The sequence below is a fragment of the Oncorhynchus gorbuscha genome, linkage group LG10, assembly GCF_021184085.1.
Source record: "Oncorhynchus gorbuscha isolate QuinsamMale2020 ecotype Even-year linkage group LG10, OgorEven_v1.0, whole genome shotgun sequence".
Taxonomy (NCBI): Eukaryota; Metazoa; Chordata; class Actinopteri; order Salmoniformes; family Salmonidae; genus Oncorhynchus; species Oncorhynchus gorbuscha.
In genome coordinates, this window is record NC_060182.1 from 12,651,114 (window position 1) to 12,663,610 (window position 12,497).

Genomic DNA, 12,497 nt, shown 5'->3' on the forward strand with positions numbered 1-12,497 from the left:
GAAGATGTTGAAACCATGTATTGGTACCACTGTATTATCTAGGTGAGTTCAGAGATAGTCAGTATATGAACGTTTTCGAAGCCTAAATAAGTTAATGAGTACAAATTTGCTTAACAAGTAAGGTTTCATGGACTTACTTTGTGTGCAATAATAGTGTTTACCATGATTTCTGAAGGACTACCTCATCTCTGCACCTCACACATACAGATAATTGCAAGGTCCCTCAGTCGAGCAGTGAATTTAAAACACAGATTCAACCACAAAGACCAGGGAGGTTTTCCAATGCCCCACAAAGGGCATATATTGGTATATGGGTAAAAATGTAAAAAAGCAGATATTGAACATCCCTTTGAGCATGATGAAGTTATTAATTACACTTTGGATAGTGTATCAATACACACAGTAACTACAAAGTTGTTCCTAACTCAGTTGCTGGAGAGGAAGGAAACTGCTCAGGGTTTTCATCATGAGTCCCATGGTGACTTTAAAACAGTTCCAGAGTTTAATGGCTCTGATAGGAGAAAACTGAGGATGGATCAACAACATTGTAGAAAAGAAGGAAGCCAGTACAGAATAAAAGAGACAAGGCAGTAAGTCTTTAATTTGGGGAAAATACAACACATTACTGAGTATCACTCTACATATTCTCAACACAGTGGTGGCTGCATCATGTTATGGGTATGCTTGTAATCATTAAGGACCGGTGAGTTTTTCAGGATAAAAAAATAAATGGAATGGAGCTAAGCACAGGCAAAACCCTAGATGTGGTCTAATTGCCCCTACCCTGACCGACAGTCCCCTCACCCTATCACCAACCACCATCCCCCTGTCCAATCCCCCTCCAGCAGAGGAGGGACTCCAGCTCCTTCACAACCTTTAAATTCTCACACCTGTCACTAATCAGTGTGGCAGATCTTACCATTTCTGTTTGTAAGTGGTTTGCTACAAGACACCTTTTCTCTTGTAACCCTTTCCTTTGTGTATTTGGATGCTTATGACCAAGTAACCATCCCATCCTTACATCCTTACCATCTGTCATCATTATCTTCACCAATTTAACTGAAATAATAAACCACAATCTCTAATGGGAACTGCACCACGCCCTAACTCAAACCAACAGTTACAGCAAGATACAGTCCTTTTACCAACACAACTCAGATCAGTTTTTACACTAGAGAAAAACGTGGTTCAGTCTGCTTTCCACCAGATACCGGGAGATGAATTCACCTTCCAGCAGGACAATAATCTAAAACATAAAACCAGATCCACACTGGAGTTGCTTACCAAGAAGACAGTGAATGTTCCTGAATGGCCGAGTTACAGTTTTGACTTAAATCTACTTGAAAATCTCTGGCAAGACCTGAAAATAGTTGTCTAGCAATGATTAACAGCGCTTGAAGAATTCTGTAAAGAATACTAGGAAAATGTCCAGGTGTGGAACGCTCTTAGAGACTTACCCAGAAAGACTCACAGCTGTAATCGCTGCCAAAGGTGCTTCTACAAAGTATTGACTCAGGGGTGTGAATACTTATATAAATGAGATATTTGTGTATTTAACTTTCAATACATTTGCAAGCATTTCTAAAAACATGTTTTCATTTTGTTATTATGAACTTTTGTGTGTGGATGGGTGAGAAAAACAATCCATTTTATTGATTTTGAATTCAGGCTGTAACACAACAACATGTGGAAATAAGTCAAACGGTATGAGTACTTTTTGAAGGCACTGTAATTGACCCAATGTTTTTGTAATGATAAATTTGGTAATGATCTTAGGATGTACATGTTGTTTAAGTTAGAGAGATGTCAAATGTAGGTTTGGCAAGGTACTCGTCTGAGCACGACCCATCCTTTGCCATGTTAATAAAGACATTAATTGGATTGAAGCATTTGTCCGTTGTTCTCAATATCTTCATTATCATCACAACTCCAAACATTACAAAGATGGGTTCAAAATAATCTGAGTAAAATCCATCATTAAAAATATGAATGTTCAGCAAATCTTGCAAGGATTAAACAATTGATGCCTGACAAGCAAGGTTTACAGTTGATCAATTAATTTATAGGGCAGCAGGTAGTGTAGCGGTTAAGAGCGTTGGGCCAGTAACCAAACGGTTGCTGGTTTGAATCCTGGAACCAACTTGGTGAAAAATCGACCGATGTGCCCTTGAGCAAAGAACTTAACCCTAATTGCTCCTGTAAGTTGCTCTGTATAAGTGTTTACTAAATGACTAACATGTAATATACAACAATTTTACAAAATGTGAAGCATAAAGAATATAATGTAAAGCACTGCATTTTACTGTAATCACATCAGAAATATAAAGATGACTTCCTGATTTGATTCATCTTGGTTTGACTCCTATTACACAACACTAAGTAGTTTTAAAACGTCAAATAAAGGGACAATACACCCGCCCTTCCTTTTCGTGCTCCACTATGGCAGACGGAAGGATACAGAGAGCTCATTTCAATTAAACCCACATGGCAGTATTTACGCAGTAGTGTCAAGATGGTGCTGGGTCCTCTAAAAGTAGCAGGTAGGCCTTCCTTACAGACAGGTCAGTGCTATCCGGGATCCTTGGGATGTCCCTACCGTAAAATGTAACCCTTACCCAACCTTAACACTTACCTTAACCATAACCATTTTAAATGTCAACTTCAATGGACCAGGGATGTCCCAAGGATCCCAATTGCACAGAGCCTTTCAGATAGATGTTTTGTTTTCACAGTGCCACTCCTTAGTGTGTACATGGGCAGTAGGTAAGTAAACAAAGATACTGGATAAACATAGGTGCGGTAGGTGTTATTGAATATGAACCACGGCCTGTCACGTCTTTATCCCAAGAACACAGATTTCTCCAGGCCATCCTCCACTTTAGTGTACTCCAGGTGGGATTGGAAATATTTGCTCTCGTACCGGGGGCTGTTTCTGACATACTCCAAGTAGTCAGGGGTTCCAGGACAGATGACATTGTCTGCTAGCAGTATGGATCCTTTCCTCAGCAGCTGACACTCCTGACGAAAGATGCAAAGGAAGAAGGGAAGAATTGGCTGCTGTTCATTTTCATGCAAAGTATACAGTACATGTACAGGGTAATTGCAGACATATACAGCTGTTTTTTTTACCTCTAGAAGTTTGATATCAGGCAGGTAGCGGTCTTTCCAGTGGTCCAAGAAGACAAAATCAAACGTTTTAATCCCAAATAGCTCTTGCATCTTGGGGATTAGATCTCCCGAGGCTCCTTCCACCAGACAAATCTGCCAAAACATCATGGGAGTTTGAATAACATAAATATGATTGACTCTGTCTACTGTATACCTGTTTGGAATTCAGTCTACACACCAGAGCAATGTTTAAGCATACATAAAGATCACAATGTGTGTTCTATTGAATTCAGCCCGTCTGTCCATAGCACCCTCACCTTGTCCTGGAGCCCAGAATACTCAATGATCTGACGAGCCACAGCGGCATAGTCTGGATTGAACTCCAGGGTAATGAGCTTGGTGCCAGGGGGCAGCAGGCGGGCAATACGAACAGTGGAATAACCACAGTACGTACCCAGCTCCAGGGCAGTGGATGGACTAACCTCGCACACCACAGAGTCCAAGATGGCCCCTAAATACACAGACAGGACAATAATGTGACTAACATAACTACACCGTTCTTTGTGTAGTTTCCGAGGTAACATACGGCATATTACCACATACCAGTATATATTCAAAAGTAACCGGTTATTTGACTGCCTGTACTTGTGGCATGTGCTTCTGGCACGTGTGTGTGTTCAAGTACCCCTCTATGCATGTGCAGTCATGCAGATGTCTTATTGACCCAGAGAAACAGTACATTCATGACTGAGCTGTGATTAGTCTTAAGGCTATTCTCTCACAAAACAAGATAGACTTGTAGAGGGAGGGAAGAATCCACAGGTCAACATTCAAGAGAGTGTGTAAGAACACACTGAGAGAGGAGGCAACCAGGAAATGCACGTGAAAGCAGAACACAAGGTGTACAATACCTTTCTCATCTCCCACATTCATGGCCCATTCAGAATGCCTGCAGAAGTAATCGATAGTAGAGATGACACTCTGAGGGTCTCCTTTGATTGCCTTCTTCTGAACTGCTCTCAGAAGACGCTGGGCATCAGAGGGAGAATGAGGGTTTGAGTGAGAAGAAACAAAGAACCAGACCAGAAGAAACTTCTGATATTAATACAGGGGAAAGATGTTTTTTTAAAGAAGCTATAATATCTTCATCTTCTATCACTTTTCTGCATTAAACAACGAGTGAATGTAACTGAGTAAACATGAGTTCCAAAGGGTGAAAGTCTGAGAGGTCACCTGGGGTCGGGTGGATCGGGTGAGGATATTGAGTGCCCTCTCTACAATGGTGTCGTGCCAGAGCAGGGCCCACCATGCATTGTACTGCACAGCTGCAGGGATCAGCCAGGAGTACAGGGCATACAGAACAGCTGCTCCGCCACAGCACAAAGCCAGGAAAGACAGCAACATGCTGGGGAGGAAAAGACCAGACACACCGTTATTGGAGAGCACACTAGGGTACTGTTTCCCTATGTTTGTCCTCAGCAGGCCTCTGTAGCGACAACCCAATAATAATATGTTGATTCAACCTACAATTGTAAGGCAACTAGCTGCAATAGGATTGTGAGTTTGCTCAACATTTGAGAATATAGCTGAACCAACATACATTCTCAAGTTGAAATGTTCACTCAACTTTGAATTTTAAGTTGAGTGAACATACACTTCAACTTGAGAATTTGTTCAACCTTATTTGGATATTTCCCAGTGTAAAATTAAACTCTTTACATTACATACACTACCGGTCAAAAGTTTTAGAATACCTATTCATTCAAGGGTTTTTCTTTATTTTGACTACTTTCTACATTGTAGAATAATAGTGAAGACATCAAAACTATGAAATAACACATGGAATCATGTAGTAACCAAAGAAGTGTTAAACAAATCAAAATCTATTTTATATTTGAGATTCTTCAAACAGCCACCCTTTGCCTTGATGACAGCTTTGCACACTCTTGGCATTCTCTCAACCAGCTTGACAGAATGCCAGGTAGCCTAGTGGTTAGAGTGTTGGGCCAGTAACCCAAAGGTTGCTAGATCGAATCCTCAAGCTGACAAGGTAAAAATCTGTCGTTCTGCCCCTGGATAAGGCAGTTAACCCACTGTTCATAGGCGGTCATTGTAAATAAAAAAAAATGTGTTCTTAACTGATTTGCCTAGTTAAATAAAGGTTAAATATGAAATAAAACTAAAATATCAATTTCAAATGAAACTGCAGTGGGAAGAGCTGCTGGAAAGTAAGAAAAATGTGTAATGCACCACAGTCAGCACTTTCCTTGCATGTGAAGGAAATGGTGCAATTGTTTTGCTAGATGTGCTGTTTCTGCACGTATTATGTGAAAACTGGCTTCAAGCCCAGGGTTAAGATCCGTGTCACAGTAAAGTGACAATAGGGTCATTCTTCAACTGCGGTGGTAAATGCTTGACTTTGACACCATGTAGAAATACTTTAAAATGACAAAAACATTACAAATACATTCTCGGTTTAATTGAACTGTTATTTAAAACATGTGTACGTCCTTTTTACTGCAACACATCTATTTGTATACACTGTAAAAACTACTGGGGGCTAGCAGGTTGGCTTGTCCCACTGGTAATGTGAAGAGGTGTGGTGACATATTTTGGGGATTTATAAGAGAGGCAGCCTATATATATATATACTATTTTGAAGGCTAGACAGTGGGGAAACATATTTAATATATTGTATATATCAATAAAAACAAAGAAGGCTATTAAAATACTTTTTTTTACTAGTATGGTGTGTCCCTCGGTTTTAGGTCATTAGTGTTACCACCTTAAAAATCACTGAATAGAAAAGATATGTAAGGACCTTGAGCATCTCTCCGGTGGCAAACTATTATCTGAGGAGGGGTCTACAAAGAAAAGGATTAGCTAATCACACCCTTTTAGTATGTCATAAATGTGAGGATTCCATTGGTCATTTGGTGAGTCTAGTGTCTCTTGGTGTTAGTCAATTTAAATGAAGGGAAATTACATTGTGATCAAAATGATTATTCATATCACTTCAGTAAATTATTTTTAAAGGATTGATGACCTTAGACTTGAGCATTTGTGGCATCCGTTTCAGAAAATCCTAATTTTCCTAAAATGTGTCAAAATCGAACGAGTAAGGAAATCAAATTGTGTAAGGAAATATCAGGGTTTGGCCAATATAGAACAACAACGCAACATGTTGACAAATGAGTCCCATTTCCAACCCTCCCTAATTAGTAGGCAGCAATACACTGTCGACCGGAGTTTCCTTTCCGCGAGGACTTAAGAGCCCACCACTTCAAAAGAACAATAGAGGTGCCTGAGGAATGTTCACACGGTGAATTAAAGACGCTATCATCCACTGGGCAAAAAACGGGTTGAATCAATGTTGTTTTCATGTCATTTCAACAACAAAGAAATCTATCAACATAAGGACATTTCGGGGGGTTTTCCACCCAACTTTGAACCTAAATCCAATGACATGCGGACATTTGTTGTTGGTTTCACCTTGAATTCACGTTAGTTCACAACTCAAACAAATAGGAATTGAAAATAGACATTGAACTGAGCAGGTAGATGAGATAGCAGCAATAGCATAAGCAGTAGCAGACAGGCGGTGAATTTGTCAGCTGAGACAATATTCGTTTACACACGGATAATAAAGCATGTGATGATTTGATCCTCTTTGGGGGAGGTTGAAGGCATGTTCAAGCTTCATTACATGGCCAAGTAAAGATATTTAGCTCTGCAAAAATGTCCAAGAAAAAATATCATGCAATATAAAATATATCTATATTTAATATATACATATGAATTTAAGTAATTCTACACTAACATATTGTACATGTTCTCAGATGTCAGTAAGCCCTCTTATTTCAGGTCATGGCAAAGCACCACAAACAATACTGGTATTGTGGTGGGGGGAGTTTCAAGTTAAGATTTTTCACATTTTCAAAACAGCAACACACACACACACAGAAAGCAATCTCACCATGGCTTTTCATGGAATTTAACACAACAAAGAAAGGACAGACAAACTGTTGAACATAATTCTGAAACAATTTCCAATAGAGCCATATCTTACTTCCTGCTGATGTCTCCACGCTAAGAGCTGCTTCTCCACAACCTCTTATCCTTTGTTGCCTATTTCCCCTTTAAGTCCCCCACCACACTACGGGGCACGCTCCTCTCTCACTCTCTCTCTCTCTCTTTCTCTCGCTCTGTACTCTCTCGCACGCTCCTCTCTCACTCTCTCTCTTTCTCTCGCTCTGTACTCTCTCGCTATTACTCTCCCAGGCAGATTTGACGTGAGCTGAAAGGAATGTGCAGCTTTAGGTCAAACTGCAGAGCTCGGCTCAGTTGCACACACACACAGTGACATAGCATAAGCCCCAAAACACACCCACACAAAGAGAGAAAGGCTAATCAACAGCCAACTGGGCAGAGTTTTAAATCCCTCTTTAGCCAATCATGCAATAATCCTCTCTCTCTTTCTTCCTCTTGCCATGCTCCTCTCTCTGTCATCCTATTCTATCTCTCTCTTTCTTCCTCTTGCCATGCTCCTCTCTCTGTCATCCTATTCTATCTCTCTCTTTCTTCCTCTTGCCATGCTCCTCTCTCTGTCATCCTATTCTATCTCTCTCTTTCTTCCTCTTGCCATGCTCCTCTCTCTGTCATCCTATTCTATCTCTTTCTTCCTCTTGCCATGCTCCTCTCTCTCTCATCCTATCCTATCTCTCGCTTTCTGCCCCTCCCCCTCTCCAACCTCCCCTTCTACAGTAATTCACATATTCTGTAAAATATACCAAGAGAGAGCTGCAGGAGAACTACACCCTGTACGGACTGCATTTTGTCACTCTCAGGATATGCCAGAATGGAAAGAGCTTGAATAACACTTCATTATTACAACAAAATTAGAAGAAAAGAAAAACAGTCTCGAAACATAAAATATGAAAACATGGTTCAAATAGAATCAATAATGTCAGTTCCATGTAAGTGTCCCTGGATTCTGTTTTGCAGACCACCGTACCCTGCCTGACCTTATGGGCCTCTACCAGGAGGGCCAGAGGGTGGAGAGGCACAGCCTCATTCTCTCTCTGTACCTGCCATCTGCAATCTCCATCACACTTGAACACAGATGCTCCCTCCCAGCTAGCACATCCCCACACACTGGAAAAACACACTCTGTTATTTTGTGAGATTGCCTCTAAAACATGATAGCACAACACATCCTACACTTGATAGTAATCTCTATTGAAGTAATATGCTGCATTGTAGTGCATTTTCACCTGTAATAAATAATAATACTGTCATTATCAGCAGCATAGAGAGATAAATCCAGGTTTTTCATAAAGCTGCCACATTACTCATATCGGTAGGAAGAGAGGCAGCATTATTGCTTGTGTGATATTGATACGCACACACACACACACGCACACGCACACGCACACACACACACACACACACACACACACACACACACACACACACACACACACACACACACACACACACACACACACACACACACACACACACACACACACACACACACACACACACACACACACAAAATTGATATTTTATTCTGAGCCTAGTCCAGGCTAAACAGTGACCTCTTGTGGCCAGTGGATGTATTATCCTATGATACTGCACTCCAGGTTGACATTTGCATGTTTACTTAGCTACTCGTCCCAGTGTTTTTCCTTATTCCATTATTCTGATTAATAAACCATCTATAGCACTGTATTTTGCTGTTGTTCAGTCCACTGAATATATCAGGTGGAATGAGTTCTCAGCAACAACAAAAAATAAACAAAAACTATAAAGCTATGTGGTCTATATAACTACAGCCCATTGCAGAGTACAGGACTTGCCAGTATTATAAGTAATACTGGGCTGCTGAGCTCAACAGTCATGGTTGGTATGTTAGCCCTAGTCTTCTGGGGTCAAGGGTTTTCCACGTTTACGGTTCTGTCAAGTCTCTGTGGCATGTTTAGAGAGAAGTGCTGCGGGATGTTTCTGCCTGGACAAGAACACAGGAGTGACTGCCTGGATGTCACCATGGTTACCAAGCTAACTTTTAGGTCTGTTTTCAAATCATAGGTTATTTAAGATTGAATGAGTACAGTCAGGGAGTTTATTTTCTGTATGAACTTGTTTGAAACTGGCCCAGAGAATTTTTGGTCTGTGCTATCCGGGATCCTTGGGACATACCTACCCTATTGAAGTTGAAATTATAAGGCCATGAGGAAACAAGAAAATGCTAATCTAGTGACCGGGGACTTAAATGCAAGAAAACTGAAATCCGTTTTACCTCATTTCTACCAGAATGTCACATGTGCAACTGGAAGGAAAAAACTCTCACCTTTACTCCACACACAGTGATGCGGACAAACCTCTCCCTTGCCCTCCAATTGGCAAATTTGACCATCACTCTATCCTTCTAATTCCTGTTTACAAGCAAAAACTAAAAGAGGAAGTACCAGTGACGAGCTTAATATGGAAGTGGTCCAATGAAGCGGATGCTAAGCTACAGGAATGTTTCGCTAGCACAGACTGGAATATGGTTTGAGATTCATCTGACAGCATTGAGAAATATACCACATCAATCTCCGGCTTCATTGATAAGTGTATTGATGACTTCGTCCCCACAGTGATCGTACATACATATTCCAACCAAGAGCCATGGATTACAGGCAACATCCGCACTGAGCGAAAGGTTAGAGCTGCCGCTATCAAGGAGTGGGAAACTAATCCGGATGCTTGTAAAAAATCCTGCAACGCCCTCCGATGAACCATCAAACAGGAAACGTGTCAATACAGGACTAAGATCGAATCCTACTACACTGGCTCTGAAGATCGTCGGATGTGGCAGGGTTTGCAAACTATAACAGATTACAAAGGGAAACCCAGCCATGAGCTGCCCAGTGACGCGAGCCTACCAGACCAGCTAAATGGTCGCTTCAAGGTAAGCAACACTGAACCATGCATATGTGCACCAGCTGTTCCGGACGAGCGAGCTAAATGCTCGCTTCGAGGCAAGCAACACTGAACCATGCATATGTGCACCAGCTGTTCCGGACAACTGTGTGATCATGCCATCCAGAGCCGATGCGAGTAAGACCTTTAAACAGGTTAACATTCACAAGGCTGCAGGGCCAGATGGATTACCAGGATGCATACTCAGCGCATGAGCTGACCAGCTGGTAAGTTTCTTCACTGACATTTTCAACATCTCCCTGACCCAGCCTTTAATACCTGTTTAAAGCAGACCACCATAGTCTGTGTGCCCAAGAATGCCAAGGGAACCTGTCGCCCTGTATCTATCACCCTGTAGCACTCACAACTGTAGCCATGAAAGGCTTACATCAACACCCTCATCCCAGACAACATGGACCCACTCCAATTTGCATACCGCCCCAATAGATCCACATGTAACAGGTGGTGGAAACTGAGCTGCACTTCCTAACCTCCTGCCCAATGTATGACCATATTAGAGATACATATTTCCCCCAGATCACACAGATCCACAAAGAATTCGAAAACAAATCCAATTTTGAAAAATTCCCATATCTACTGGGTGAAATTCCACAGTGTGCCATCACAGCAGCAAGATTTGTGACCTGTTGCCACGAGAAAAGGGCAACCAGTGAAGAACAAACACCATTGTAAACACAACCCATATTTATGCTTATTCATTTTATCTTGTGTCATTTAACTATTTGTACATTGTATATATATATATATATATAATATGACATTTGTAATGTCTTTACTGTTTTTAAACTTCTGTATGTGTAATGTTTACTGTTAATTTTTGTTGTTTTTCACTTTATATATTCACTTTATATGTTGTCTACCTCACTTGCTTTGGCAATGTTAACACATGTTTCCCATGCCAATAAAGCCCTTGAATTGAATTGAATTGAATGACAACGGCTATTCCCCCTCTGGAGGCTGAAAAGATTTAGCAATGGACCTCAGATCCTCAAAAAGTTCTAAACCTGCACCATCAAGAGCATTCTGACTAGTTGCATCACCGCTTGGTATGGCAACTGCTCGGCATCCAACCGCAAGGCGCTATAGAGGATAGACCTCTATACCAGGCGGTGTCAGAGGAAGGCCCTAAAAATTGTCAAAGACTCCAGCCACTGAAGTAATAGACTGTTCTCTCTGCTATTGCACGGCAAGCGGTACCGAAGCCCCAAGTCTAGGTCCAAAAGGCTCCTTAACAGCTTCTACTCCCAAGCCATAAGACTGCTGAACAGTTCATCAAATGGCTGCCCGGACTATTTGCATTGAACCCTTATTTTTTTCTAATACTTTTTTGAACTGACTCTCTTGCACAGGCTCAACGTTTACTCAATGGACTCTAACCACACACATACCTCACTGACACTCCAACACACACACCCTGCTGCTACTCTCTGTTTATTATCTATACCATGTCACTTTACCCATACCGACATGCACATATTACCTCAATTACCTTGTACTCTTGCACATTGACTCTGGAACCAGTACCCCTTGTATACAGTCTCCTTATTGTTTAATTTTTCATTTGAATTTTAAAATTTAAACAGGAAATTCAGTTAAGAACAATGACAGCCTATCCTGGCCAAACACGGACGATGCTGGGCCAATTGTGTGCCGCCCTATGGGACTCCCAATCACAGCCAGTTAGGATACAGCCTGGATTCGAACCAGGGACTGTAGTGATGCCTCTTGCACTGAGATGCAGTGCCTTAGACCGCTGCACTACTCGGGCACTCATTGTGTTACCGCTGCTGCGCCTTCTTCACAATGCAGTCTGTGTGGGTGGACCAATTCAGTTTGATGTGATGTGTACGCCAAGGAACTTAAAACTTACTACCCTCTCCACTACTGTACTGACGTTGAGTGTGAGGTTATTTTCCTGACATCACACTCCGAGGGCCCTCACCTCCTCACTGTAGGCCTTCTCGTCGTTGTTGGTAATCAAGCCTACCACTGTAGTGTCGTCCGCAAACTTGATGATTGAGTTGGAGGCGTGCATGGCCACGCAGTCGTGGGTGAACAGGGAATACAGGAGAGGGCTCAGAACGCACCCTTGTGTTGAGGATCAGCGGGGTGGAGATGTTGTTACCTACCCTCACCACCTGGGGGAGGCCCGTCAGGAAATCCAGTACCCAGTTGCACAAGGCCCAGGGTCTCGAGCTTGATGACGAGTTTGGAGGGTACTATGGAGTTAAATGCTGAGCTGTGGTCAATGAACAGCATTCTCACATAGGTATTCCTCTTGTCCAGATGGGTTAGGGCAGTGTTCAGTGTGGTTGCGATTGCGTCGTCTGTGGACCTATTGGGCCGGTAAGCAAATTGGAGTGGGTCTAGGGTGTCATGTAGGGTGGAGGTGATATGGTCCT

At 41.9% G+C, this 12,497-nt stretch overlaps 1 protein-coding gene across 1 annotated transcript; it reads right to left on the minus strand.

The window, feature by feature from the left end:
- Window positions 1-576: 576 nt before the first annotated feature.
- Window positions 577-7,610, minus strand: comta (catechol-O-methyltransferase a). Its single transcript, XM_046364927.1, has 6 exons — window positions 7,178-7,610; window positions 4,342-4,513; window positions 4,020-4,137; window positions 3,426-3,619; window positions 3,130-3,261; window positions 577-3,018 (listed from the first exon to the last, which is right to left on the minus strand). The coding sequence occupies exons 2-6, from the start codon at window positions 4,510-4,512 to the stop codon at window positions 2,839-2,841; spliced, it is 795 nt and encodes a 264-aa protein (XP_046220883.1). The 5' UTR covers window position 4,513; window positions 7,178-7,610; the 3' UTR covers window positions 577-2,838.
- Window positions 7,611-12,497: the final 4,887 nt, after the last annotated feature.

What these genes read in the sequence shown, in the direction of transcription:
- comta (XM_046364927.1), bottom strand. Translation starts at nt 4,512, where the DNA reads ATGTTGCTGTCTTTCCTGGCTTTGTGCTGTGGCGGAGCAGCTGTTCTG. An exon ending in GAATGTGGGAGATGAGAAAG is followed by an intron (nt 3,620 to 4,019) that starts GTATTGTACACC and finishes CTGTGTATTTAG; the next exon opens with GGGCCATCTTGGACTCTGTG. An exon ending in CTGATATCAAACTTCTAGAG is followed by an intron (nt 3,019 to 3,129) that starts GTAAAAAAAACA and finishes ATCTTTCGTCAG; the next exon opens with GAGTGTCAGCTGCTGAGGAA.